General features: G+C 38.0%; 1 protein-coding gene and 1 long non-coding RNA gene across 17 annotated transcripts in view; one reads left to right on the top strand and one right to left on the bottom strand.

The window, feature by feature from the left end:
* Positions 1–25,742, top strand: part of LOC106951829 (regulating synaptic membrane exocytosis protein 2-like) — a 43,431-nt gene that overhangs the window by 15,387 nt on the left and 2,302 nt on the right. For 4 of the 16 annotated variants that reach the window (XM_015039536.1, XM_015039544.1, XM_015039547.1 and 1 more), the window contains 30 exons: positions 886–950; positions 1,052–1,171; positions 1,246–1,345; positions 2,074–2,197; positions 2,323–2,372; positions 3,270–3,358; positions 3,437–3,472; positions 4,468–4,598; positions 5,293–5,464; positions 6,331–6,490; positions 6,677–6,700; positions 7,803–7,871; positions 8,414–8,546; positions 8,794–8,901; positions 10,916–10,966; positions 11,053–11,118; positions 12,287–12,346; positions 14,225–14,334; positions 14,967–14,996; positions 16,109–16,648; positions 17,830–17,871; positions 18,025–18,063; positions 18,489–18,515; positions 19,501–19,523; positions 19,603–19,700; positions 20,770–20,916; positions 21,429–21,613; positions 22,657–22,792; positions 23,598–23,710; positions 24,498–24,599. In XM_015039536.1, coding sequence (XP_014895022.1) covers positions 886–950; positions 1,052–1,171; positions 1,246–1,345; positions 2,074–2,197; positions 2,323–2,372; positions 3,270–3,358; positions 3,437–3,472; positions 4,468–4,598; positions 5,293–5,464; positions 6,331–6,490; positions 6,677–6,700; positions 7,803–7,871; positions 8,414–8,546; positions 8,794–8,901; positions 10,916–10,966; positions 11,053–11,118; positions 12,287–12,346; positions 14,225–14,334; positions 14,967–14,996; positions 16,109–16,648; positions 17,830–17,871; positions 18,025–18,063; positions 18,489–18,515; positions 19,501–19,523; positions 19,603–19,700; positions 20,770–20,916; positions 21,429–21,613; positions 22,657–22,792; positions 23,598–23,710; positions 24,498–24,599 — 3,150 coding nt within the window. Of the gene's footprint in view, positions 1–885; positions 951–1,051; positions 1,172–1,245; positions 1,346–2,073; positions 2,198–2,322; positions 2,373–3,269; positions 3,359–3,436; positions 3,473–4,467; positions 4,599–5,292; positions 5,465–6,330; positions 6,491–6,676; positions 6,701–7,802; positions 7,872–8,413; positions 8,547–8,793; positions 8,902–10,915; positions 10,967–11,052; positions 11,119–12,286; positions 12,347–13,210; positions 13,379–14,224; positions 14,335–14,966; positions 14,997–16,108; positions 16,649–17,829; positions 17,872–18,024; positions 18,064–18,488; positions 18,516–19,500; positions 19,524–19,602; positions 19,701–20,769; positions 20,917–21,428; positions 21,614–22,656; positions 22,793–23,597; positions 23,711–24,497; positions 24,600–25,742 lie in introns of all 16 variants that reach the window. The other 12 variants (XM_015039538.1, XM_015039537.1, XM_015039541.1 and 9 more) reach the window with 12 other exon arrangements.
* On the bottom strand, positions 8,901–25,649 carry LOC106951858 (uncharacterized). Its single transcript, XR_001425881.1, has 3 exons — positions 25,639–25,649; positions 18,926–18,933; positions 8,901–9,434 (listed from the first exon to the last, which is right to left on the bottom strand). It is a non-coding gene; the product is annotated as an uncharacterized LOC106951858 (long non-coding RNA).

The raw sequence follows: 25,742 nt of genomic DNA, 5'->3' as shown, positions 1-25,742 counted from the left end.
CAGTTGTGAAAACCAACAACAGATGTTACATTTTTCTGAAGAACCATTGATTCACATGAAATATGTCTGTCAATGCTCAATTTATAATGGTTCAAAAGCAACTAAACAGCTGGGTTTTAGTCCTCGTTCAAAGAAACTCAGTGTTTCGGCTGTTCTTCAGTTTTCTGGAAGTTTGTTTCAGATTTGTGGAGCATAGAAGCTGAATGCTGCTTCTCCATGTTTGGCTCCGGCTCCGGAAATGCAGAGCAGAACCAGAACAAAAATACTTGGTGAGATGTTGTGTTTTTGCAGAGCTATGCAGCATCATTGGGACTCAATAAAGAATGAAAACAGAGTCAGAAAAAAGATCTGTGTTTCTCCTCTGTGGAGGAAATGGATGTAGGTGATCAAACTGGCTTTTGGACAAACTGTCCACTGAAGGAAGTCAGAGCAACTCCTTCATCAGCAAAGCATGTCTGTCAGCAACTGAGAAAACTGAAGCTGGATCTAAGAAGAAAACCAGTCAAGGAATCAAAACAGAAACACACCAAATTTGCACGGGTCGATTGAAATCGTTCCCTTATTGTCTTTTTAAATACAATTTCTTTTCAAGAAGATTTTAAAGGGATGTACATCAGCAAAGGCCAAACCAAGAAGAGAGACTTCCTTTAAAAAGAGAGAACAGGAAGGGATGCCTTAACAAAATGTGTCCATAAATATCAAATAGCTGAACGGTGTTATGCTGGATCTTATGACCATATGCTGAAGACAAGCAGGATTTCATTTAAGATGTGTTTTAAATGAAGGAAAGAGAAAAAACTAAATGGACCAAAGATGAAGTTTTTTGTTTTTTTTTAATCTTTAAAGTTTTAATTGTTTTTATTAAATTTGTTTTGTTGTTTCCAGGAGACATGGAGAGCCAGTGGTGGGATCACGGTACCTGGCATGGCGAGCCCGCACCTATGTCTATGGTAACCCAACAAACACGCCCGCCATCATAACATCCACTACCTGTCTGCCTTTCTACCTGTCTGTTTCTATGAATTAAACTGTGTTATTTGTGATTCGTTAGCAGCCGGTCACATGGCAACCATCCAAAGATGGGGAGCGTCTGATTGGTCGAATCGTCCTGAACAAGAGGATGAAGGACGGGACGGTTCCTGCAGATACAGGAGCCCTGCTGGGCCTCAAGGTGGCGCTGCTGTTTCTCTTATGATCGCACCGGTGGCGTTCAGTGGCTTGCTGACGGGCGCCGGGTTTTTTCAGGTTGTTGGCGGGAAGATGACAGAGTCTGGCCGTCTGTGTGCATTCATCACCAAAGTGAAGAGAGGAAGTCTGGCAGACACAGTGGGACACCTGAGACCAGGTAAACACAGCTTCTGCTCATAGATCATGTCTCTTCTTATGCATTAGATGTTGCTTTTTTTTTTTTTCAAATTACAGTAGTTATAGTTTAACTTACCAGACGTCTGATTTTCTGTTTCCATCAACCTGATTGTTTTATTTTAGTTTCACTTTGTAAAAAAAACTTTCCTTGTCATATTTTTGGGGTCATCTGCATCGGTATATATTACTGGGTTGGACGTCACATGACAACACACATCATGTCAGTCGGTTGTCACGACAACGGGTCTGTATGTAGACCGACCCGATTTGGGTAATAACTAGTTACATTTACTCAATTACATTTACTTGAGGAACTTTTTTTAAGCTACTTTTAGGAGTATTTTACTACTCTGTGCTTTTACTTTTACTTGAGTAATTTTATTATGAAGTATCTCTGCTCTTACTTGAGTAAAAATTTCTGGACTTTCTACCCACTGAATGAAAAACAAACATGTTTTACCCAAAACTGTACCAATATAATTTTAAATGATTAAATAATTGATAATTTGATCAGTTACTCAGTACGTGAGTAGACTTTTTACCAAATACCTTTTTACTCTTACTTGAGTCATTTCTTGGACAGCTACCTTTTGCTAGCTATAGCGGCTAATAGGCTCCGTCCAGTCCAGTAATAAATATCACAGCTCATCTAGTCGGTGCGGCTCGTTTGCCTTTTGAGGTGTAATATGTTGCATTTTTGATCTCCAGGTGATCAGGTTCTGGAGTGGAACGGCCGGGTTCTTCAGGGCGCCACATTCAACGAGGTCTATGACATCATCATGGAGTCCAAACCAGAACCGCAGGTGGAGCTGGTGGTCTGCCGACCGGTCCGGTGGGTCACACACCTGGGCCAGTCCAAGCTAAAAAATTAATATTCTCCATCTGAGATAATTTCTAACTTTAAAGTAGGTTTTATTAGATGCTAATGCTAACGGATATCTGTTGGTTCTTGCTCAGCAGAGACGTTTCAAGAGCACCAGACGCCTCCAGTGTTCACCTGGACTCCAGTGAGTTTTTACACAAACAATCCAACACAAGCTTACAGAAAACCAGAGCAGTTAAACTTTTTCCCTCAGAGTCCGACATTAAAATGTTCCTGTTTTAGCTCAGTTAGAATTAATCATATTATTAAAGTTCAAATATTGATCCCAAAGGGAATTTAAATGTTGTTGTAACTCTTACTGTTATTACTGTAGATGGTGATGGCAGGAACGATCTGCTGTAGCAGTCTGTGTTGCAGCGACTTTGAGGAAGCCTCTGACTGAAGACACTCCGTTATTGTTTTAATTTTCTACATTAGTTCGGTTCTTTTTGGAGGCTTATTTATTTTTAATTTATTTGGATGAGATGTCACAGTTAACTTTTTTAGCCATTACAAAGTTTTGTTTTTACAATCGTTAGCCGCTGATTAGCATCTTGAAAGCTCAGATAATTTCTGATCTCAGATGGAAAATGAGGCTTAATGATTGCAGAGCAGGGAAAGAAGGAGGAAGTTCAAACCTTTTCTTCGTCTTATCATAATGATACGTCCAGATAGAGATTTAAAAAGGAACAGCAAAAGCTGATGAGGTGGATTAGCATTGATTGCTAATTGAAACTGAGCTGTTAGCACGTCAACACAGTCATGAGATTAGAGTCACAACATTTAATTTCCATTTGGGACGGTTCCTTTTGGTCTTTTTCTTGCTAGCACAGAAAATAAGCATCAGAAATAACATTTAAACATTTGTTTTATTTTATTACAAAATTATTGAAAAATATTAAAAAATATAAAAGTTATTCTTTTTTTCCTCATCTTCTCTCCAACCTTGTGAGGCCCCCATTTTGAAAACCAGTGTTGTAAAGTGCTGCGTGTTGGATGAAGCGGGCTCCAGTGGAACTGGTTCTTTTTTTTCTGTGCTCAGGCTCCAGTTCCTTCGACTCCCAGAAGGTCGGCCCGTCCATCTCCGTCACGTCTCCCATGAGCCCCAGCGTTCTGTCGGGACAAGTCTCCGTAAGTTCAGCCAGCGTCTCGCACCCAGAAACCCGTCTGCAGACAGGCGTTTCCATGGTGACGTGTATGTGCTTACAGAGCGTAAACAGGCCTCCTCTGGTTCCCAGGATCCAGGTAATCTGTAGAGAGTTGGGCTGTAGGTTAGCTTGTTGTTAGCTGTAGAGTTCATCAGTTTACTGTAAAACAGACGCTTACCTGCAATTTATGAACAATTTTTCTAAATGTGTGTCATGTTTTCTCGTGATCGGTGCAAGAAAACATAAAACATTGTACTGAAGTAAGACTTCAACATATTTTTACTCGAGTGAAAGTAAAAAGCGGCTTAAAATATTTGGTGAAACTGATCAGAACATCAGTTATTTAATATTTAAAATGACATCATCAGATGGACCAAAATATAAAATTATGTGGAAATGTTGTCATGTTAAAATGAAAGTAATTTATATAAATAACAATTACAATATAAAGAAAAATTTTCCAAATCAGTTTCTTTCAATAAAAAATGATGAAGCTTTAACAAAAACTGCAGGTGTGTGTCTGTGTCTGGTGAATTTTTGGTTAAAACTTAAGTTTGTTTTTAATTCAGTGGGTAGAAAATCCAGAAATTTTACTGAAATAGTGTTGCATCATAATAAAGTTATTCAAGTAAAGGTAAAAAGCACAACGTAATAAAAATAGTCCTAAAAGTAAATTTTTGCTAAAAATTCCTTAAGTAAATGTAGCTAGTTACTAACCGATTGTGGCTGATTTTTTTTAGAGAAAATTTCTCCTTTTTGGCACACAGATACTTTTATTTTAAAGATGGTTCTGTTGGGATCACTTTCTCTGTCACGTGTCCAGAGAAAGTGAAACAACAAGCAACAACAGGATGGAAATAAATATTAGCTACTAAAATCAGCCCAGTTTTACAATAAAATATCGTTCATTGCTAGTTTTTAGTTTTTTCAACTGAGAGCAGCTGATTAGAATCTCAAGTAACAACAATGAGGGACGCCCCTTAAAAAACTGGAGCCCTGGGCTGCTGCCCTTTATAAAGTTTACCCCAGTATGAATGGCTCAGATCCGCTCTCTGTTTCATGGTTTTAATGTTATTTAATGTTTTAAAACAGATCAAACTGTGGTACGATAAGGTTGGTCATCAGCTGATCGTCACGGTCCTTGGAGCCAAAGAACTTCCTGTTCGGGACGATGGACGACCTCGAAACCCATACGTCAAGATCTACTTCCTGCCAGACAGAAGGTAGAAGAGCAAAGAAAAACAAAACTGCACTACTGCTATTATTCCTGTAAACGTTTCACTATTTGATAAAAGTCCACGCAAGTACTGAATAACTGATCAAATCATTAATCATTTAATATTTAAAGGCAAAAGGTATTTTAAAATATTAAATTATAGTTAATATTTAAAAATATTAAACATATTTTTAAATACAAAATATATTTTATATATTAAATATTTAAAAAAAATTAAATATAAAGTTAAGTGGAAATGTTGTCATTTTAAAAACAAAATTTATTAATACAAATATCACAATTATAAACTAACAAAACCAGGAAAAAATGTTTTTTTTTCCAAATCAGTTTCTTTCAATATAAAATGTATGAAACTTTAACAAAAACTGCAGATGTGTGTCTGTTTTTGGTTAAAACAAGTTTGTTTTTATTCATTGGGTAGAAAATCTTGAAATTTTATTCAAGTAAGAGTAGAAGTAGAAAATACTCCGAAAAGTAGATTTTTTCCAATAAGTTACTCAAGTAAATGTACCAAACTCTAATAATTTATAAAAACTAGCAAACACACTCTAAAAACTAACTGAATTAGAAAAAAAGTCACAACAGAATAAAACTGAACTACAATGGAAAACCCCCCAAAGCTATTATAACCCGCTCTACACTTGATGTAAATCCTTGTTCCTCATCTGTTTTCCTCCCAGCGATAAGAGCAAACGCAGGACGAAGACGGTGAAAAAGTCCCTGGAGCCTCGCTGGAACCAGACCTTCATGTATTCCCCGGTTCACCGGCGCGAGTTCAGGGAACGGATGCTGGAGCTCACCGTCTGGGACCAGGCCAGAGTCCGAGAGGAGGAGAGCCAGTTCCTGGGAGAGGTGAGCACACCTGGAGCAGTCGAACAGCTTAAAGCAGTCTTTATTATGAGGCTGGTCCGCGGGAGCCCCCTGGTGGTCATCGAGGTACTGCATGTAAACGACCGTTTATTTCCTGTGACGTTAGGTTAGCTCACAGTGCGACGCTACAGCTAGCTTAGCAAAGGAGTGTGTTTAAAAATAATGGATGAATGGGATAAAACCGGGTCACTCACAATAAAACAACGCCAGGACTACTTATAAGATCGGAGGAAACTAAGTTAAACCTGCTAAGAGTTTTGACGTGTCATTCGTTAGCGATTCATTCGATTCTTTTGAACGGCTCTCCCGTGAACGAGTCTTTTGGTGAGAACTGTTTTTTTACGACTTTGCTAGCATATTATGGTCTGCTCACACTAACGACTATTAAATTAAATTAATTAAATACAATAGATAAATGCAGTTGATAGAAATGGATGGATGATTTTATATTTAATTTTTGTTTCTGGCAAAACAACTCATGTCTGTTTTTCTTTTAATTGTGCTTCTGAATTACAAGCTGTAAATGTTATTAATGCACACGATACTTGGTAGTAAAGAACAGCTTGTTTTTGATTTCCATGTTTGACATCATTGGAAATCCACACTAAGAATCTGTAAATAACTCAAAACACCCCGACTAGACCTGTTGATGGCTTGAAAACAACAATAAGTGCGTTAAGAGCCTAATATTTTAATTTTAGGTTGTTTATATTGACATGTTGCGTTAACGAGGGGTAATTTGAAGCTGGATGGTGGATGTTAAATAGGTGAAGTGATCCTCAGACTGAACAGGTTTGAGGATCTCTGGCTTTAGGATCGGCGTCCTGACGTTCCCCGTGTTTCGTCAGGTGCTGATAGAGCTGGAGTCGGCGCTGCTGGACGATCAGCCTCACTGGTACAAGCTGCAGCTTCATGACGTTTCCTCGGTGCCGCTGCCCAACGCCTCCCCCTACCTGCAGAGGAGGGGACTGCAGACGGAGCCGTCGCAGAGCAGCAGGAGGCTTCAGAGTGAGAGTCACACCAGAAACACACCGACTCCCACTCAGTCACTTTCTTTTTATTATTTTTATTGCTGCTTAATGATCAATTTTTAGAAATATAGATGTTTATTTTGTGTCTTTATTCCATCATGTCGTTTTTTTAACATCTATTTTTTGTTTGTTTGTTGTTTCACTTCTTATGATCCGTTACCAGATAAAGGTCCTTACTTTAACTCAGGTAATAACACCTGTGTGTGTGCCTGTGTGTCTGTGTGGAGTCCTCTGAATTTTATGTTGCAGTTTTTTGTTTCTGCAGCCATAAAATCAGAAACAATCAGGATGGACAGTTTGTAATCCTGTCCATATAATTGTTAAAGGGGACCTTTTATGCAAAATTCACATTTTGCACATTTTTATATTTCCATTTTAGTTTCTACTGATTCTAAAACAGCCCAAGCATTAAAAAATGAATTGTTTACCAATATGTTGATGTTTTTTGGTGTTTAAAAAATAAGCTGTTTCAAAAACTTTCCGATGTTAACGTTTTGTTGCCAGGTAACAACCTGACAAGCCCCGTCCTGTTACCTAGCAACCCAAAGGAGCTTCAGCACATTTTGTCCGCTATTTTTACTGCTGTACAATGGCTGCTGGAAAAAACAAGTGTTTTGTTGTTGACTTACCATCCAGAAACCACTTGCTCCATTCTTGTTGGTTGTGCAGGAGGCTCCACTTTGGCTTTTCAAACATGTACGGTTGAATAATTGCGCATCTGTTTGCAGCCGTTTTCATGTGCGAGTGGAAACAGCAGCAGCTTATTTGGATATTAGACGTAACTGTAATTTTCCTTAAAGCATCAATGCAGATGCTGTAGCAGTCAGTGTTATGGAAGCTTCTGACTGAAGACACTGATAGAAGTTTGGTTGCTTTCTTTTTGTGGATGAAGGATTGTTATGGTGCGTTTGACTCATAATTGACATTAACAGGTTAAGTACGGTTCCCTCTATTCACTCCCCATTAACATTTTCACATTTTGTCACGCTACCCCACAAATTTCTAAGTATCTTATTGTGATTTTAGGTGACTATCAATACAAAGGTGTGACTCATTCTCAAGTGAGAGGAAAGAGATAATGGTTCTTAACATATTTTGTTACTAAAAAGAGAGCCAACACTTTGCACAACCAAAGCTTTTTGCCTCACTCAGGGTTACATATTTATTTTCTGTTTTTATTCTGCTCCTGAGTTTGACGGTTTTCTGTTTGTTGTGCTTCCAGCTGAAGATGATATGTGGTCTTCTAAACGTCCTCCTTCTCGTTTCTTCCTCCCTCTGTGTGTTTGTAGGATCTCAGAGGATCAGCGACAGCGAGTTTTCAGATTACGACTGCGAGGACGGCATTGGCGTCATTTCAGGTAAACGCAACATCCCACAATGTAATTTACTCATCTTTTGAAAAGAAAGGCTGTAGGAAACATTATAAATTTCTACTAAAAAACATTAACTGGAACACAATGTCTCCATTGGTAAAAAATAGGATTTTTATTGATAAAAATTGGATTTTTTTTCCAGTGGGATTGGTGAAAATCTGATTTTTTTTATAGTGCTCGAATTTTCTTTTTTCTAAAAACTAAATTTTCAAATTCTCTTATTATTGCTACTTTAAGGTGACATGAGACGTATTTTATTGATCCCAGAATTGGGTAATTATTGAGTAGCAGCACCATGAAATGCAGAAATAATAGACAATATTCTCAATATAAATAAAAAAATACACAATAATCATGTCTACAGAATAAAACAGAAGTGTTATCTATTAATGTATGTACATATTTCTAATTTTCCGTCTCTGAAGTTAGAAACTTAGTTTTTCTCACAAGTTGCAGTTTGACTGAACGTTTATCTTTAGATCACATAAATGTAGACGGATAAACCACGTTTATTTGTTTCATTGCAGATTACAGACAGAATGGGCGGGACTTCCACAGCTCCACGCTCTCAGTGCCAGAACAGGTGATGTCGTCCAATCACTGCTCCCGATCTGAGATGGTCCGCAGGTCACGGTCGCCAAGCCAACCGCCTCCACAGAGGTAATATATTATCTTGGTAAAACTGGATCAGATTTTATTTTTAAACCATATTATTAGACGATTCTAGTCTTGGATTAGGAGATTAAAGAGGAAAGAGGTGAGATTTGTTTTTATGAGTTAAAATTACTTGCCACTTTTCGAGGCACAATATTTTTTGTTCTTTGAAGTTCGCCTTTTATTTTTACCCAAACTTTTCCTCTTCTTCTCTGGCTCTTTACCTCTCTGACCTCTGACCTCTGGTTGCCAGCGGCAACCCTCTGTATCCGTTGTACCGGGAGGACGCGGTGCGGCTGCTGCGCGGCTCCAAACTGAGTCGAGCGTACTCTGACGCCTGTCAGTACAGCAGCCTGGACAGGTAACTGAGGGAAACGGCACCAGGTGTGCAGTCCAGCACACCTGGACTGCAGCTAGAGAAGCATGGAGTCCGGTTCCGGCTTAATTAAACATTTTAATTAATAAATCAGTATTGAAGTTAAAAATAGCTGCAGTTGGATCATTAATGTAATACTGGATTGGACATCACGTCAGTTAGCGCGCGCCATGGCTGTGCTTTGAGTCAGGAATATCTGTGGTCGGAAAAATGACACAGTAACAAAAATAACATCAAAAAACAACGCCATTTTTTTTGTTATTTGACAACACAACAATAACTGGATAACAAAGGTCCAATTTCAGTGGTCAGGAAAATGTTTTAATTAAAAATAATGTAGAGAAAGTGAGAAGTTGTCAGTTATGCTAGCTAGACTTTGACAACCTTAGCATGTCCATGTGCGATGTGTTTCGGTTCAGTTAGCAGTAAAATAAGGCGACACACACCAACTCTGACAAATCATCAGCAGAGCAGCTCTTTAAATTAGCTAATCAATCACCGTTGTGTTCAGATGATCACTTATCAATAATCGCAAACTAAAAATCAAGCCTGGAAACATAAAACTGTAGCGGGCTGAATGTTCTGCTTTGGGGTTTTTGGGTTTTTCGGTGTTGATACATTTGAACGTGATCGCAGCTCTGTTTGCTAGCGGAGTTGTTGTCAGTCGGTTACCGTGGCAACGGGTCTTTGGGTTTAGAGTCGACTCGGAGAGCAAGAAGAAAACAAAGCAGAATACAAATGGTTTTGAGTTGCTCTTCAACTGTTTCTCAGCGTTATTTTCCCTTTGCTGTGACGCACTGCAGCTGCTGTGATTTATAAAAGTTCAACATATGACAAAAACCTGAGTAATAGCTTCCTTTGTAGATTGTTGCAATATTCATAACAATCATCAAATAGGATGAAATTTGATAAAGTTTAGGAGCCATACTTTGTTAAATTTGAACAAACTTTGGGACCAGTAAAGATGTGAGATTTAATTATTGACCAGCATTAAAGAGAAATTTGCTCAGTCATCTCTTGCATTTTGACAGAACTGATAGAAACCAAACTATTTATAGATTTATACCAAGGGATAACACACATCAACTTTCTAAGCTTTAACTCAGGGGCCCCCAAACTACGGCCCGCGGGCCGGATCCGGCCCGCCACGTCATTTGGTCCGGCCCCCTGAACAATGCCGGATCCGGCCCGCCTGCTCATACCAGTGTTTTTTTTCATATATTGTATTTTCCGGTTTATATGTGGATTTTTCTTCAACCACCAGGGGGCTTTTGAGCAAATGTGAAACTTACTTTCCCTCAATGGAATATATACTCGTCAGTCACCGTTTCACTCACGGTTTTTTCCATTTGCATTCTGGGTAAAAATCTATCCAAAAGTGTCGTCGTCGTCCCGTCGACAAGAATTTCTTTGTTTTTTTTTACTGCAAAAACTAAGACCGGCCCCCGACCACAGAAAGGAACAGCTATGTGGCCCTCGCAGGAAAAAGTTTGGGGACCCCTGCTTTAACTGATTTTACTGAAGACATATTTTATAGAAATCTGTTAAGAAATAAAGGTGCTACGAACATTTTTCTCAGATTTTGCATCATTACTGTGACTCGCTGCACAACAATGGCGCCTGCAGGAGCGTCACTAGCATTAGCGGCTAACAGGTGCTGTCTGATCCAGTATGATGTGCTGATGTGTTGGACCATGAAAGCAGAAACTGGTCTGAACTGGATTTAATGCGCTTTAGTCCTGATGTTACAGCTGATCTATGTTCAGCTTTTAGTTTTGAATAACTTTGTCTCAATGTTGGTTCCTGAACTCGGTTCTGGTTTTAGTTCTATAGTTTCACACTCCAGACTTTTGGCTTAGCATTAGCCTCCCTTAATGTTGTAGCACCGCTTCCCTTCTGTCTTTGCTGTTTTTGGTACTTTGGTAGTAGAAGTTGTGGACATTTTGGTGTTTAGTTTGTGCTGAACATCTGGATTCAATTCCTCCTCCTCTGTATTCAGGCGACACCTGAGGAGAATGTCTGTTGCCAACTCTCTCGATTCCTACGACAGGTACCGCCGCAGTAGCTAGTGTAGTACCAGTAGTTACATTTTAAAGAGTAAACATGTAACTGTTGATATGCTTCTCTGCATGTAAGATACTTTAACGGTCCACAACAAACCTGGACAAACCATGTAATGAATGGGAGTTGTGAGGAATACAGGTAAGCTCTGCTAGTTGTTAATTTACAGGTGCTATAGGTGCGTCTATAGGTGATTCATAGGTGCGTCTCTGTAGATTCAGTAATTTAATTCAAAAGAAGAAACTCATATGTTACATAGATTCACAGGGCCGTATTTACAAGGATGTGGGGCCCGGGGCTGGAGCCAGCTTGGTGCCCTGTCCATTAAAGAAAATGTTTCCTAAAGAAAAATACGGAGTATAACTTCATAATTTTCATATACAGGAATATTGTTTATGATCATAAAAATCCCAAAATATTGATGCACCGCAACTAATTTGGGCATATAAGTTTTATATAAAGTGCAATATTTGCAAAATATGTATTCATTAAAAAATAAAGAAGAAAAAATCTTTGAGTGCCCCCCCCAAAAAATTGGAGCCCTGTGTTACCGCCCCAGTAAGCACTTCCTAAAGTGTGACCCAGTAGATTAATTACATACAGAGTGATTTATTTCTAGATTTTAAACCGCTAAATGCCACTGGTTGAGAAGGTTATTTGTTCATGGAACGTTGTATCTAAAAATATTAAAAGAAAGTTTAGTGGAAGGAAAAATGTTTGTTAGTAAGAGGTGCACAAGTAACAAGGATGATCCAAACCTGAAATAAAGCAAAGTCATTTCAGGAGTTTGGGGAACATTCACAAAATGTGAACTGTAGCTGGAGTCGGTGAGCGAAATGAACTCAGAGTTATAATAGAAATATTTTCTAATATAACAATAAAAATTATTGTTCTTGAAAAATATTCTCATTTGAAACGGGATTCTCCAGGATGCTACTTAAGATTTATACCACTAAAATAACTAACTACATTTAGTCATATTTTCTGGTATATTTATGCTCTCCTTGAACAAATAGTGTAGAAAATATAAAAAATTACAGTTTTGTTTTTAAATATTAAATAATTTTTTAATCTGTTATATAATCTGAACTTTATGGTTCTTGTTTGTTGCTGTTTTTTGGTAGAAACGGAACTTTGGGTTTTCATTAGACATGAGTCAAATATTTCCACAATGGTAACAATATATCACTCTGTGTGCAATAAATCAAAATAATGCACGAGTGTCAGATTTTGAATTGAATTACTGAAACGGTAACGTAGTGTAGAAACAGTGGAAGGTTTGAGTGTTTGACGTTGTTCTGTTCTGCAGTCAGGATTTCATCCCAGACTTTCCCTACGAGCCAGAAGCTTATGATGAGGAGCTGCTGAGGTAAACAGACCAGCTACCGACCGGAGGAAAACCAGTTAGCTGTAGCTGTAGTGAGAGAGGTTTGGAAAGTGCTTCATATTCAAACATGCGTAATTTCACAGTAAAATGCAATCTAACGATTTGATTAAAAGCCTAAATTTATTGTTGAAACCAGAAATTTTAAGATAATAAAAAGACACCTAAGCATTTTTATCACAGTCTATAGTTAAATCAAACTAAACATTTCTTGTTTTAGGCCAGTTAGAATCACTAAAATTATTTATTTTTGCTAAGCGCTAGAACATTTTTCATAATTTTTTCAGGCTAGTAACATGTATAAAGAGACATTTCAAAACATAAAATTTTATTTTATTTTAGTTTAAAATATTGCGCCAATATATAATATTAACGTTAATATATGATATAAACTTGTGAGTTGGAACTGTCTTCTTTAGTTAATTTGTGTTGTTTTTATCTCCAAAGTGTGGTGCTGGAAAAGTTTGGAAACTTACCTTGAAAATGCTTGAGAAGTTCTTGAATTTTTCTGTGGGAAAAGTGAACGAACCCAGAGAATAGATTGAAAATGCCGACTGAATCGTCTTTCACTTCTTATTTTTCTTCTGGGAGCTCTGAGCTCTTCCTCTCTGAATCCCAAATGTATGTCCTTCAATTTTAGTTAAAAGCTTTTATTTTTCTGTTCTCACCTGTTCTGAAAACTTCCTGGGAAACATTGTGCCAAATATATTTCCTCTCCTACAAACAGTGCCTTTTTACTTTTGAGATCCACAGGTGACCAGAACAATGTCCTCCATGTGACTAACCTGTCCCCCAGGTGCAGCGGTTGTCATGGCGACAGTAGTTGACAGTTGTCATGGTGATGCGCAGGTACAGCAGGGGGATGGACAGGAGGGATTACTACAGCCGCTCTCGCTCAGCCGATCAGCGAGCGATGGCCGACCGACCTGTCTACGCGCGGTCGCATTCGACTGACCGCGCTGACTCCTCCTACCTTAGGTCTGGCCGCTCCGCCCCCCCTTCACCTGCACTGATCAGGTGACCCGCTGCTGACCAATCAGGAGGCGGCTCAGTCTCTACGGTGTTTGGAGCATGAAGTCCGACTCTTTATTTTTTCACTTTAACCCTCTTTGTTTTGTTGCATGTTCGGCAGCCTGACTTGTTCGTTGCCTTTTGTTTATTTGATTTGTTGTTTTGGTTTGTCGGTTATGTTGCAACCATGCATGTGTGCAACCCAGAGAGAAAACATTTAATTTATCGTCTGCCTGCTTGGCTTTCCTGCAACCTGCTGTTTAATCCTCTAACACACACAAACACACCGAGTAACTGTCCACAAATAAAAACTGGACAAAAAAACTGTACATACATTATAATATACATTTATTTGAAGGATTGGTTTATTTTAATTAGGGCTGGACCGATTAATCATGATTAATCAATTATTAAAATAATCATCAGCTAATTTAGTAATTGATTAGCCATTAATTGGAGCATACAGAATCAAAAAAGACAGTTTACTGAAAAAAATGCCAAAACTGTGCAAGTTATATAAAATAAAGACACATAACCCTAACCCCATTTCCAAATATTGTAGTTTTTCTTTTTTTTTGCATAGAAAAAGTTTATGCGGTTAAATGAAAAATCGTAACAATTGTGCCAATTTTTAAACTCAGTTAATTGATTAATCGTCAAAATAATCGATTACTGAAGTAATCATTAGCTGCAGCCCTAATTTTAATTATTGGTGTTGTCTTTAATTTACTAATCAAATGCATGGTTCCTAATCAGACATTGACATTTGACCTTTCTTCCTTATTTCTTGTTTGTAGTTTATTTTCTGGATACTCCATTGCCTTATTTATTTACTTTATTTTTTTAAAACAGGGCTAACGCTCGCGTCGGATCCAACATGACGAGTCCCACCGGAACGGCAGTCTCCCTTCGCCGCGGACGCCAGCTTCCTGTTGTCCCGCCAAAAGGACCTCTGGACCGAAGTACGTTTACTGGAGAACAGCTGATCTTATTGCCAATCAGCTAATAATAATCAATATTATCTGCATTCAAGATATTTATCTACTTTTAATTTTAATTTGGTTAATTTATTCAGCATCAGTTAATGCATCTTGAGACACTTTATAAAACAATCAAATTTATATCCAGAGATGTAAAATCACATTCAATTGGCCCTCAACATGCTACAGTAGGAAACAAAAAGTAAACCACAGAGTTTGAGGTTAAATAAATCTGTTGGTGCAACAAAGATAAAGTTAATTGTTTTCTTTACTGCTTCTAAATGAGCCATTTTAACTGATTTCTCCTTATTTCTGGTGCTAATTGAATACATATAGAAATACTTAATGTACTTGTTTCCACCTATTTGGCCATTTGATCTGTAAATTAATTTTAAAATTTCATTTACATGAATGACCTGGACAAAAAAAAGCACAAAAAAAATGTACTTTGAACGTTTTACAACTTATTAAACATCAGCAATCATCAAATATAAATAAAAATGTTAAAGTCCTGCAGCAGCATATTGATTCACCTTTTATAAAATGAGTGTTTTCTCTGCAGCTGATCCTGCTGAGTGGAGTTTAGCAGCCTAACGCTGAGTTGTTTCTTTCAGATGGAGAACCTTTTGACTGTGTTCAGACAGGTAGTGACTTCAGCACCTGAGTGTCGTCCACCTGGTTAGAAATAGAGACATTCTCTGTATGTGTTGGGTCTTTAAGAAGAGCGTTGTGCCATAGCTGTAGCTGTTGATCAATGGAGGATAAAAGTGACGATTAGATGGAACAGATTAAGATGTGTGTGTGTGAAAACACTCGTGGACGTCATTGGGTTGATTAGGGCTTTGTGGGAAGTCCTAGCTGCGTTGCAATGCAGGAGGGTCAGGGGTTTACCTGCATTGAATGTCTGAGTGTTCAACTGGTGGATCTGTTGGGTGGTAACTAGCAGCCAAAAACTTCCTAAAGATGATATATTACGCAAAATTCATATTTTGCACTTGTACTTCCATTTGGGTCTCAACTGCTTCTAAAAACAGCTCAAGAGTAAAAACAAAAACCATCCAGCCATTTTTTGGCAATAAGTTCAAGGTTTTTGGTGCTTGGTTTCAAAAACCTTCAGGTTAAATTACATTCCACAGGCACTGCGCTGTTACCTAGCAACCTCAGCGGAGTTCCGCCCGTTACCTAGCAACCCAAGCAGAGCTTCATTACGTTTGGTCGGCTGTTAGTAAGGCTGTATGGGCTGTACAGTGACTGCTGCTGTTGACTTACCATCCAGGCACCACTTACTGCATTCTTGTTGGTTGTGCAGGAGGCTCCACTTCTGCTTTTCAAAGATGTACAGTTGTGTAATCGCACATCTGTTTGCAGCCATTTCCCCTCAGCTCAAAATGGGCACAACTGAGCAGACTAAACTTTCATTATCTAAGAATGATTTTGTGCAAAAACACTAACGGACATGTTTTGCGTAGGCCTCAGATCTATCCTGACCTGTTCAAAGAAGCATAATAGGTCACCTTTAATCAATGAAGTTGATTCTCAAAGTTGTGTGAATTCAGTGGAAAGGATCTGGAGTCATTTTCTTCTTCTGCTACCTGCTGAACTCGATGTCTCCTCTCTGTGTTTTAACTACAGTAGTGATGTGATTGGTCATGTGACTGGTTAGCTTCTGAAGCTGGTCATGCTGTCATTAATCCTCTCATTGTTTCTGATCATCTTCTTGTTTCCTCTTTCTTTGAACTGAACTGCTGTTCATCAGTTTTGGCTACTCCACCTGCAGGAGCACCAACAGCCACAGCTCCACCCACTCCCCCTCATGAAGTCCTGCCCCCCATACAGAAACACGCCGCTCCTCTAGTCAATCACCAACCTCCTCCAATGATACGAATTCAGGGACCACCAGCTCATCCACCTCCATCCACCCCTATTCACCCTCCACCTGTTCCCCCACCTGTACGCGCACCTGTGCCTACATCTGCACCCGTTCCCCCACCTGTACACGCACCTGTGCCTACACCTGCACCCATTCCCCCACCTGTACGCACACCTGTGCCTGCACCCACCCCTGGTCCTCCACCCGCACCTGTACCTCCCGCTGCACCCACAGTCACACCAACACCTATAGCTGCCCCCGTTTCTGTTCCAACACCTGCACCTACCCCGGCCCCGCCTCCTGCTCCTGTTCTGCCCCCTCCTCCTGTCGTACAACCACAGCCACCTCCTGAATCCACTTTACCCCCAACTCCATCCCCGGCCCCTTCACCAGCTCCCTCACCAGCCCCACCCCCTCAGACTCCAGGTGTGTATTTCTGTGGGCTGGTAGCCTGACATTGACCCTTTGCGTCTATATCACCTAATTGTGTTGCGGCGCCATGACAGACGATGGGAGTATTGAAAGGAGCGACTGCGATTGTTTTTGTAGCCTTCCTTTTACTTGCTCAAGTCAAGCTGATTTGTCTGTGGAAGTAGCACGTCTAGTTGGGGCTCATAGTATTTACAAAAATTGGACATAGCTAGCTAAGAGACCGACCCATAACTTCTCCCTCATATTTAATCAAATCGTCGACTTTGCCTGAATTCCAGCCATGTGGTTTATACCAATGTCATAAACAACTCTTCCCCTGGAGCGTAAGAAAGCATACAAACATCCAGTTGGAGTGTTTCCCCCAGTGTATTATAAGCCTGGCGGGCCACCAGGCTTTATTTGCTCCTCATCAGGCTAAGCATAGATTGTGTTATACACCAGTGTCTGTGAGCATAAAGATGGATTTATAGTTGATGGGTGCGAACCGGTAGAGCCGTACCTGAACCTGCAGGTTGGCTTCACATGCTATTATTTTAAATTTCGATGTCTGCTTGTGCTCCTCCGAATTTTTGTAACTTCTACACAAAAACACAGACTGTCCTAGCACCTCTACCACTTAGCTTAGCAGGTTTTCTAGGGGAAACCCTGAGATGCTTACTAGTTTTTCTCAAACATGATTGGCTACATGATGATGTGGCATTCTCTCCAGGCTTACTAAGAAAGAGTCTGCGAACCTTAGCTACCGTCTGCAGACAACGGTATCTTACTAATCTTATATATGAAGATTAGTAAGTATATGAACATTAATCATCAGTAAAAGTGTTTACTGCAAAAAAGACGTGCAACAAAATGACAAATTTGGTTAGCTTCTTGTCTTTAGCACTTTATGATCATTTTTACAGTGAAATCAACTAGATACAAGTGATATTTAGGGACCGACTGCCTGTTTTTGATTAAATTTACAGGCCCTGTCATGCAGACAGGTTGTTTTGACATCCATCATGGCGGAGCGAGGCTATTTTCTGAAAAGCGTGACGTCATGCAAAGGGTCAATTCAGGAGTTTAATGCTAGAATGTTCCACATTCCTCACATCAATGATGTTCATTTATTTAATGCTTCATTTATTCATGTGTCCATGTTTGTTACATCATCACCTCATGTCTGCATGTGTCAGACCCAGAGAGACGCTCAGCTACACCTGGCGGCACCAGAAAAGGCAAGTCCACTCAGGGTGGTCTGATGATGAGTTCAGGTGATCCCTGAGCTCGTAAACTGAAGCTTTCGGTTGTTGTTGACGACAAAGAGGGGGTCACCTGAATGATGTCACTGTGGGTTTGACCAATCACCTGTCTCTTTCTGCATGATGCAGAGGTCACATGGGAGGACCAGCAGAGGAAAACACCCAATGGTACGGCAGCACCCTCTAGTGTTTAGATCGTAGTCACTGCAGTCTGGAGAGGACACGGTTTGCTTTAGTTGGTATTCCTGTAATTGTTAGTAACCTTCCAGGTAAAGACCCGTCAGCCATAATTTGCTTGTTACCATTATTGTCATAAAAACACTCTGAGTATTACCCTTTTGAATTATTGTTTCCTTGTTGTATTAGTGGCTTGTAGCTAAACACAACACAAAATACAATTTTTATGACAATAAAATGGGACCAAGAGCTGAGCTCTGAGGTACACCGAAAAGGTGTTTATAGTAACTGGTGTCTAGTGTGGTTTTTAGAGTGTTAATTGGTGAAACTGATAATGCCGAGCCCAGCTCTCTCATTTCATACATGTTTTACCCTGATCAGTTTGTTTGTTGTTCATTGATTGTTGTCGTTTGAAGGAGACGTATTGCCAGTGAGTGGACAAGGTAAAGAGACGCTGCTTCTTTCTGCTTGTAGTTTAGATTTGAGCTGCTTCAGAGAGTTTTCTAGTGCTTGACTCAAGCTTGGTTTTCATCTCTGGTCTAAAAGATAGAATGAAAAACTGAAAGTAATCATCCTCTTTACTTCGTTTTTGAAAATGTTTGACCCCTGATAATTTAGTCCTGTTTTCTGTGGTAGAAACATAAGAGGAGTAATGAGCACCGCTAACTAAAAAGGTTGCTGGGCTAACCCTACAACACTAATCATAAACATTAGATGTATTAGCTCTAATGTGCTACAACATGGTATTTAGTAGAAGCTAATGCTAAACTGCTAATTTCAACCGTGTTGACACCCCACCATGTGTCAATGACACAACATAACAACATGCAGCTTCAAATTTGTTTTTGAACACCTATCAACCTTTCACTCAATATTTACAGTTTCATAGTTGCTGAGTTTTGCCAACTCTGTTGCTGATTGACCACAGAGAGGTTTCGGTCAGAAAGTGCATTTTATACATTTTCCTGTGGAACAGCAATGCATTCTGGGTACAGAATAAACATGAGAGAAAATAAAAATGCTATATACATGATCATCGCTCACTTCAAAATAACAGCATGAATGAAAACATCTAACTACTCAAAAATATCCTGATAGTCAATAACTAAAACTTAATATATTCAAGTAAAAGTTTAAAAAAGCACTTTAGAGGAGATTAGGGGAAGCTAAATGTGCCAATAGTTTTCAAAGCTAGCAAAAACGCTAAGCTAAAGATTAGCTGCACTATTAGCACACTAGAGGAAGTGTTTCCACCACTGCAAAAGAGCATATTCTGAATTCAAAAACAGCTTTGTGTTAACATGAGACAAACCTGAACATTACTGTTTTAAATTAAACTTTGATGCTTCACAATAAGATCCCATGTTAACATTTTGTGCCACATTTTAATTTTAATTTTAAACTGATCCTCCTCTTGTGTCTCTGCAGGTGTGATGAAGGACCCCACTAAGGTAAAATCCACACCAATCCAAACCAACTGCTTGTGATGTCACGGCCTTACTCGCCTGTTTGCTCGACTTCTGTCCTCAGATGAGGGACAGCCTGTCCTTTAAATCGTCAGACAGTGACGTCAGCGATGTGTCCGCCATGTCCAACGCATCTGAAACCAGAACCGCCCTCAAGATCAGGTGAGAAGCCAGGAACCAGCCTCGCAGTATTAACATTTTCATTAAGTTTGCCTCTTTTTGTCATCTTACAACACAAACGATCAGTGCTCTTTATTAGGCTATGGCTCTCACATTCTTTTACAAATTAAATATGAACATGTTGATGCGAATTTGCAGCTAGCCTCTTTTGCTCTGAGTCTTTTAAATTAAATGTAACCTTTTAAATTTTGACCTGTGAGCTAGAACTGCAAGAAAAAATCCAGAAGAAATCTTGTTTGCAGTTTGTCACCAGCAGTTTTGGTCAGACGAATCTAAAGTTTAAAATTTTTTAAATTTAGCCAGTAAAGCTAATTCTGATAAAATCTGTCACTAAAATCGTGAGAAAATACATTAAAGGTTGTGTTTGTGTTGGAACGTGACAAAATGTGGACAAGTTTCAATTTGCTTTACTCTCTCATACATTAAGTTAATATAGGACAGAAACAATTAATTGTATTAATTGTGATTAGTCGTGATTAATCGATTTTTGAAATAATTGTCAATTAATTTAATAATAGGCTAATCGTTAACTGGAGTACGCAGACTCAAAAAAGGCCAATTGCTGACAGAACAACAGACTCTGAGCAGTAGATAGATAAATAGATAGAATGCGTGCACTAAAGGAATGCCATGTTACAATTTCAACAATAGAAAGTTTTTGTCGTCATTTACAAAATTAATTAAACTATTTGTTTATTTGCGTTTCCTTATGCATTTCTAATATTGTATATAAAAAAGCTTAAATGGATGAAAAATTTGCAGAATTTACCAATTTTTTCAAAACGTGATTAACTGATTAATAATCAGAGTAACAAGTTAAAAATTAATCGTTAGTTGCAGCCCTGATCGATGGAACGTCTAAACGTCCGTCTCAGATCTGTCGTCTTTTCTTTTTCTTCTGCCTGCTTTATGTGTTAAGTTTCGCTTTATTTATTTTTTGCATGTTTTTTATTTTTTGACGATGTTTGCATGTGAATGTTTTCGTCTGCCATCTTTTTGCATGTTTCTCCATTTGCATGCTGCCATCCTGTCCTCTGATTGGCCGAAGCAGTAAGGCGGATTCTGTGGAGGACCAATCAGGGGATTTGGGCGGCAGCTCAGAGGGGGCACAGGAAGTAGAGGGAGCAGCAGAGGGCGAGTCTCAGCTCCATAAGAGTGAATCAATGGAGGAAGGGCTGGAGGAAGCGCAGTCTGAAAAGTAAGAATGATGTGCAGTTTACACTTCAAAAACACAAAACTTTACCAAATAGTTTTGGTTCAGTTTCTAGTGCAAATTTTTAGTACATTTGAACTAAGACAACATTAACTTAAAAGTCAGTTTAAGTAAATAATTACTTAATATTTCTGAAAAAGTTCTAGTTCTACATGTAAATTACTTCACTTATAATATGGGAAAATGTCCTGTTACAAGAGAAACTGGTACCTTTAAAATCATTTACTTAAAAAAGCTCCGACATTTTAGTGAAAAGTCACTTATAGGTTAGTTTTGTCTTATTTAAAGTGTACTCAGATATTTGCACTAGAAACTAGACCAAAAATACTTGGTAAGATTTTGTGATTTTGCAGTGCATGTTGCCCTCAGCAGTGTTCATGTCGCCCAGCCTCTGGTGTTTTTATTTATTTAGTTTTTATCCCTCTCAGTCCTGTTAGTCTTCTGGTTTATTTGACCTTTTTTTTTAACCGATAGAAATATTTTTTGCTTTATTTCAGAGCTGCATCTACCTCTGGTGCTCCTCTCACCAAGTCCTCCAGCGTCGGAGGAGAGATTTGCTCGTTAGGAAGAAACGACGACGACGATGACGACAAGAAGCGGCGCTCCAGCTTCGGAGCGAGGATGATGGGAATGGTGGGACTGGGAAAGAAGAGTCAGAGCGCGTCCCAGCTCAACCCAGAGGGTCGGTCCCAGTTCGGTCAAAGCTCACAAACAGGAAGTCAGATCCTAGTGGAAACAGGAGAACATTTAAGAACCTTTTTGCTTTTTATAATTATTTATGTAATAGATTCTCTTTTACCTGATATAACAATTCAATTTGATTCAAAAATACTTTATTGATCTCAATAGGAAATTAAATGTTGTTGTAACTAATTTCTTCTTCGAAGAACATAATACTTCTACTACGGTAATTTTAAATCTTAGGCTTCAAGCCAACCTCTATTTCCATTTGAAGAAAATCAAAAATATTGTGATTTATTTTACTCTTTCCCATGAACAATGAGCAAGAGTAAACTTGGAGTAGGACAAATCTAACATAAGTAACTTTTCAGCAAGTTATAAAGGCTTGTTTTAAGTAGATAATTGCTTAATACTGATGATGAAAGAGTTCTAGTTCCACTGGCAAGGGGCACTAAAACTGTTACCTAGCAACCCCACCCAAGCCCAGCCCGTTACCTAGCAACCAGTTCTAGTTCCACTGGCATATTATTCCATCTAGAATATTTTTCCCATGTTAAAAGTGAAATAATCTGCCAATGAAACCAATATTTCTTCATCAAGGTTAAGGAGTTATTGACTTAGAACAAACTCCGATGTCTTTCTGAAAGTTTGTTGTAAATTAGTGTTGCCATATTTCAAGTGTACTAAGAGATTTGCACTAAATACTAGACCAAAAATACTTAGTAAAATTTAACATTTTTGAAGTGGCCATGTTTTTCTAAAAATATATATATATATATATATATATATATATATATATATATATATATTTTTTTTTAGATTAAGCTCAGTTTTTTTGGCAGACATTTCCTTTTTTTATCTTCCTATCTGCAATAAGCTGCCATACATTCCAGATGCTTTATGTTAGCTCACTTCATGCAGTCCAGAACAAGTTTTTAGTGTTTCCATCAGCTCCTGCAGGAGATCTACAGCCTAACTGTTGATCAGTTTCCACCAAACACTCATTCAAATTTGTCTTCAATCTCTTTCGTTTGTTTCTCTCAGAGGAGGAGAAGAAGAAGAAAGCGATAAGACTTCCTGTCCAGAGGAGCGTAGAAACCGGTTTGGCCATCGAGTTTAAATCTCGATTCACCCGACAGCCGAGTCGAGATCCGGACGCAGAGGACCCAAAACCCGGAGCGTACGCACTTTTCAGTTCAACACTCGTTTCTGTTTCCTTCTGTTTTGTTCTCGTCACTTTCTCTTTAAAAAAATTCACACTACCACCCTCCATTTTAACATATTTTATACATAATTTCCACTGAGTGTCACAATGCTGGTTGGGCTTCTTTTTTTTATGGTGGTTGACAATAAAAGTTTAATGTGCATCACTGCCATCTACTGGAGTAGATGGTATATATATCCAAAGGTGGTAAAGAATCCCAAAAATTACACTCAAGAGTAGCACTACTTCAACATATTTTTACTCAAGTAAAAGTAAAAAAATATGTTGTTAAAAGGCTACTGATTCANTGATTATCAATCATTCAATATTTAAAAATTATATCATCAGACAGACCAAGTAAGAGCAGAAATACTTCAAGTAAAAGTAAAAATACAGCGTGGCAAAAATACTCTTAAAGGTAAACAAAAAAAAAAAAAAAGTTACTCATGTAAATGTAACCAGTTACCACCCAATTCTGGATATTTCTCTGATTGGACAGGTTTGTATTTTCTGTGTTTTCCGTTTGGCCATAAAATTTCAATTACGTAAATAAATCAGCTTACTTGAAACACATCAGTAAAAAAAATCTGTTTTTTTTAATAAAGTTTTGCACTACAATGATTTGAATTCCAGCCAAAATATTAAAATTTTTGTATTTCGCATTTTTTTGCATGACACTACAGGTTACTTGCAGAATATCAAATACGTTTTTCACATATTTGTAATGAGAGAACTGTTAATGTCTACTAATATTAATATGTCTGCCTGTTTGTCTCGTCAGTCTGATATTTCCAGGAGTGAAGTTGGCGTCAGATAAGCAGTTCACCGGCTTCCTGGAGGGATTGGGTCCCGGCCAACTGGCTGGACGCCAGACGCTGGCCACGCCCCCCATGGGTATCAGTGATCAATATTTAAACAGAATTTATTCATTCAATCATACATCATCCTCATGCAGTCATTCACATCTATACTTAGTTATTTATATCAGAATTTCCACTTTTTACCTTAAAAAGTTTTACTTTTTTTTCAATTACTCATTTATTAGTTTGGAAAGGGTGGATTTAAAGTTACGTGTTGATTGAAATAATTTTATTTAAAATAATTTCATTAAAATTCTTGGTTATTTTTAGTGCCGAGAATGTTTATTCTGTGACTAAAACTATAGAATAATTATTTGCTTACATGTCGCAGTATTTATTCTGTTTTCACATTCTTTCTAGTTTCTGAGAGGATCTATCTCTCTTAGTTGATGAGTATGGAGGGCCAGCAGTGACAAAATTAAGTAAATAATAAATAAATATAACATGAAATATATAAATGTAATTTAATGTTTTTAAAGAAAAGTTTTTCTTTAAAACATAATTTTTTACTATTTAAATTCATTGTTTAAAAAATATTTATAGGATATTTCATTATTGAATTGCATATTTCATAATTTCATGATATAGTTTTATTGGTATATTTAATTATTTAAGGATGTTTTTAATTATTTTATTATACATTTAATTAATAAAATGGATATGTACATGCATATATTTTATGGTATATTTATTTATTTAATTTTGTCACTCCTTGCCCTCCATAGATGAGGCGCTGTAAGGATAAAAATATCTGCAGGAAGTGTCTGTCTGTGTCTAGAAGCTCAATTAAAGAGGCTTGATGGCGGCTGTGTGTTGATCAGGGGACATCCAGATCGGGATGGTCTACAGGAAGGAGCGGCTGGACGTGGAGGTGATCCGGGCCCGGGGGCTTGTGGGTAAACAAGGCAACAAAAACACTCCAGGTGACGAAACAAACATTTTATAATGTTGTACATTTAAAAAATTAAACCAGTGCTGCTGATAAACTAGGCTGGAACTGAGACAACAACATGAAACATGCAGACAGAATTACAGTGGGATGCTTTAGATCTAAACATAGCCAGAACTTAGAATGGCCTAGTCCAAGGGTTTGTGACTTTTATAATCTAAAGAGCCATTTTTGCTCAGTCCAGCTAAATAAAACTTGATTAGAGCCGCAAATGTTACATAGCATGAAAAAATACAACGTATGCCAGCTATTGAAAAATTTTCAAATGAGCCCCGTACACTGTAAAAATAAAATCATACCAAGTATGTTTTTGTCTAGTTTCTAGTGCAAATATCTTAGTTTTGTTTTATTTCAAGTGTAATAACTTATAAGTACTTTATCAGCAAGACACAGGAGCTTGTTTTAAGTAAATAATTTATAAATATTGCCTGTAATGCTTGTTTCATTAGGAAATTGTTTTCACTTATAATTTGTGAAAATTTTGTTTTTTAAGTGAAACAATCTGCCAGTGGAACTAGCACAGTTTTTTTTAATCAATATTACAAAAATATTGAGTTAAAACAAGCTCCTAATTCTTGCTGAAAAGTTACTTTAAGTTAGTTTTCTCTTATTTCAAGTGTTTTAAGATATTTGCACTTGAAACTAGACACAAATGTTTGGTAAAATGTTGTTTTTGCAGTGTATCCGCTACTTTTTGATGGTCTTATCAAATAAAATCCACATATAATAGATGAGGTTCTGTCCATCCATGCTGAATAATTCATGACTTGTTTGAAACTTTAATAAAACTGTAAATAATAAAAGGGATTTTTTCAATGGGTAATATTGAATTATAAGGCTCTGACTGGAGTGATGCTGATATTAAAGGAGAGCCTGCAGCTCCCCCTGGTGGTGGGATGTAGCATTTATCCAGAGAATGTTAATTAAACAGTACAGGATGTACAGACACACGTCAACATGCTGTTCCCCTTTATTACCTAATATATATAAGAATCTATAATTTATCCACATACAGTTTTTCAGTCTTCTACAATCATCTACAACCAAAACTGAGAAGAAATGTCATGTGTATGTAATAAATTATGTTATTAACAAAGGACAGAAATGCAGCTATTCT

The sequence above is a fragment of the Poecilia latipinna genome, unplaced genomic scaffold (genome assembly GCF_001443285.1).
Source record: "Poecilia latipinna isolate Pla-1442-1.1 unplaced genomic scaffold, P_latipinna-1.0 Scaffold476, whole genome shotgun sequence".
Classification (NCBI taxonomy): domain Eukaryota; kingdom Metazoa; phylum Chordata; class Actinopteri; order Cyprinodontiformes; family Poeciliidae; genus Poecilia; species Poecilia latipinna.
This window is presented reverse-complemented; position numbering and strand designations above follow the sequence as displayed.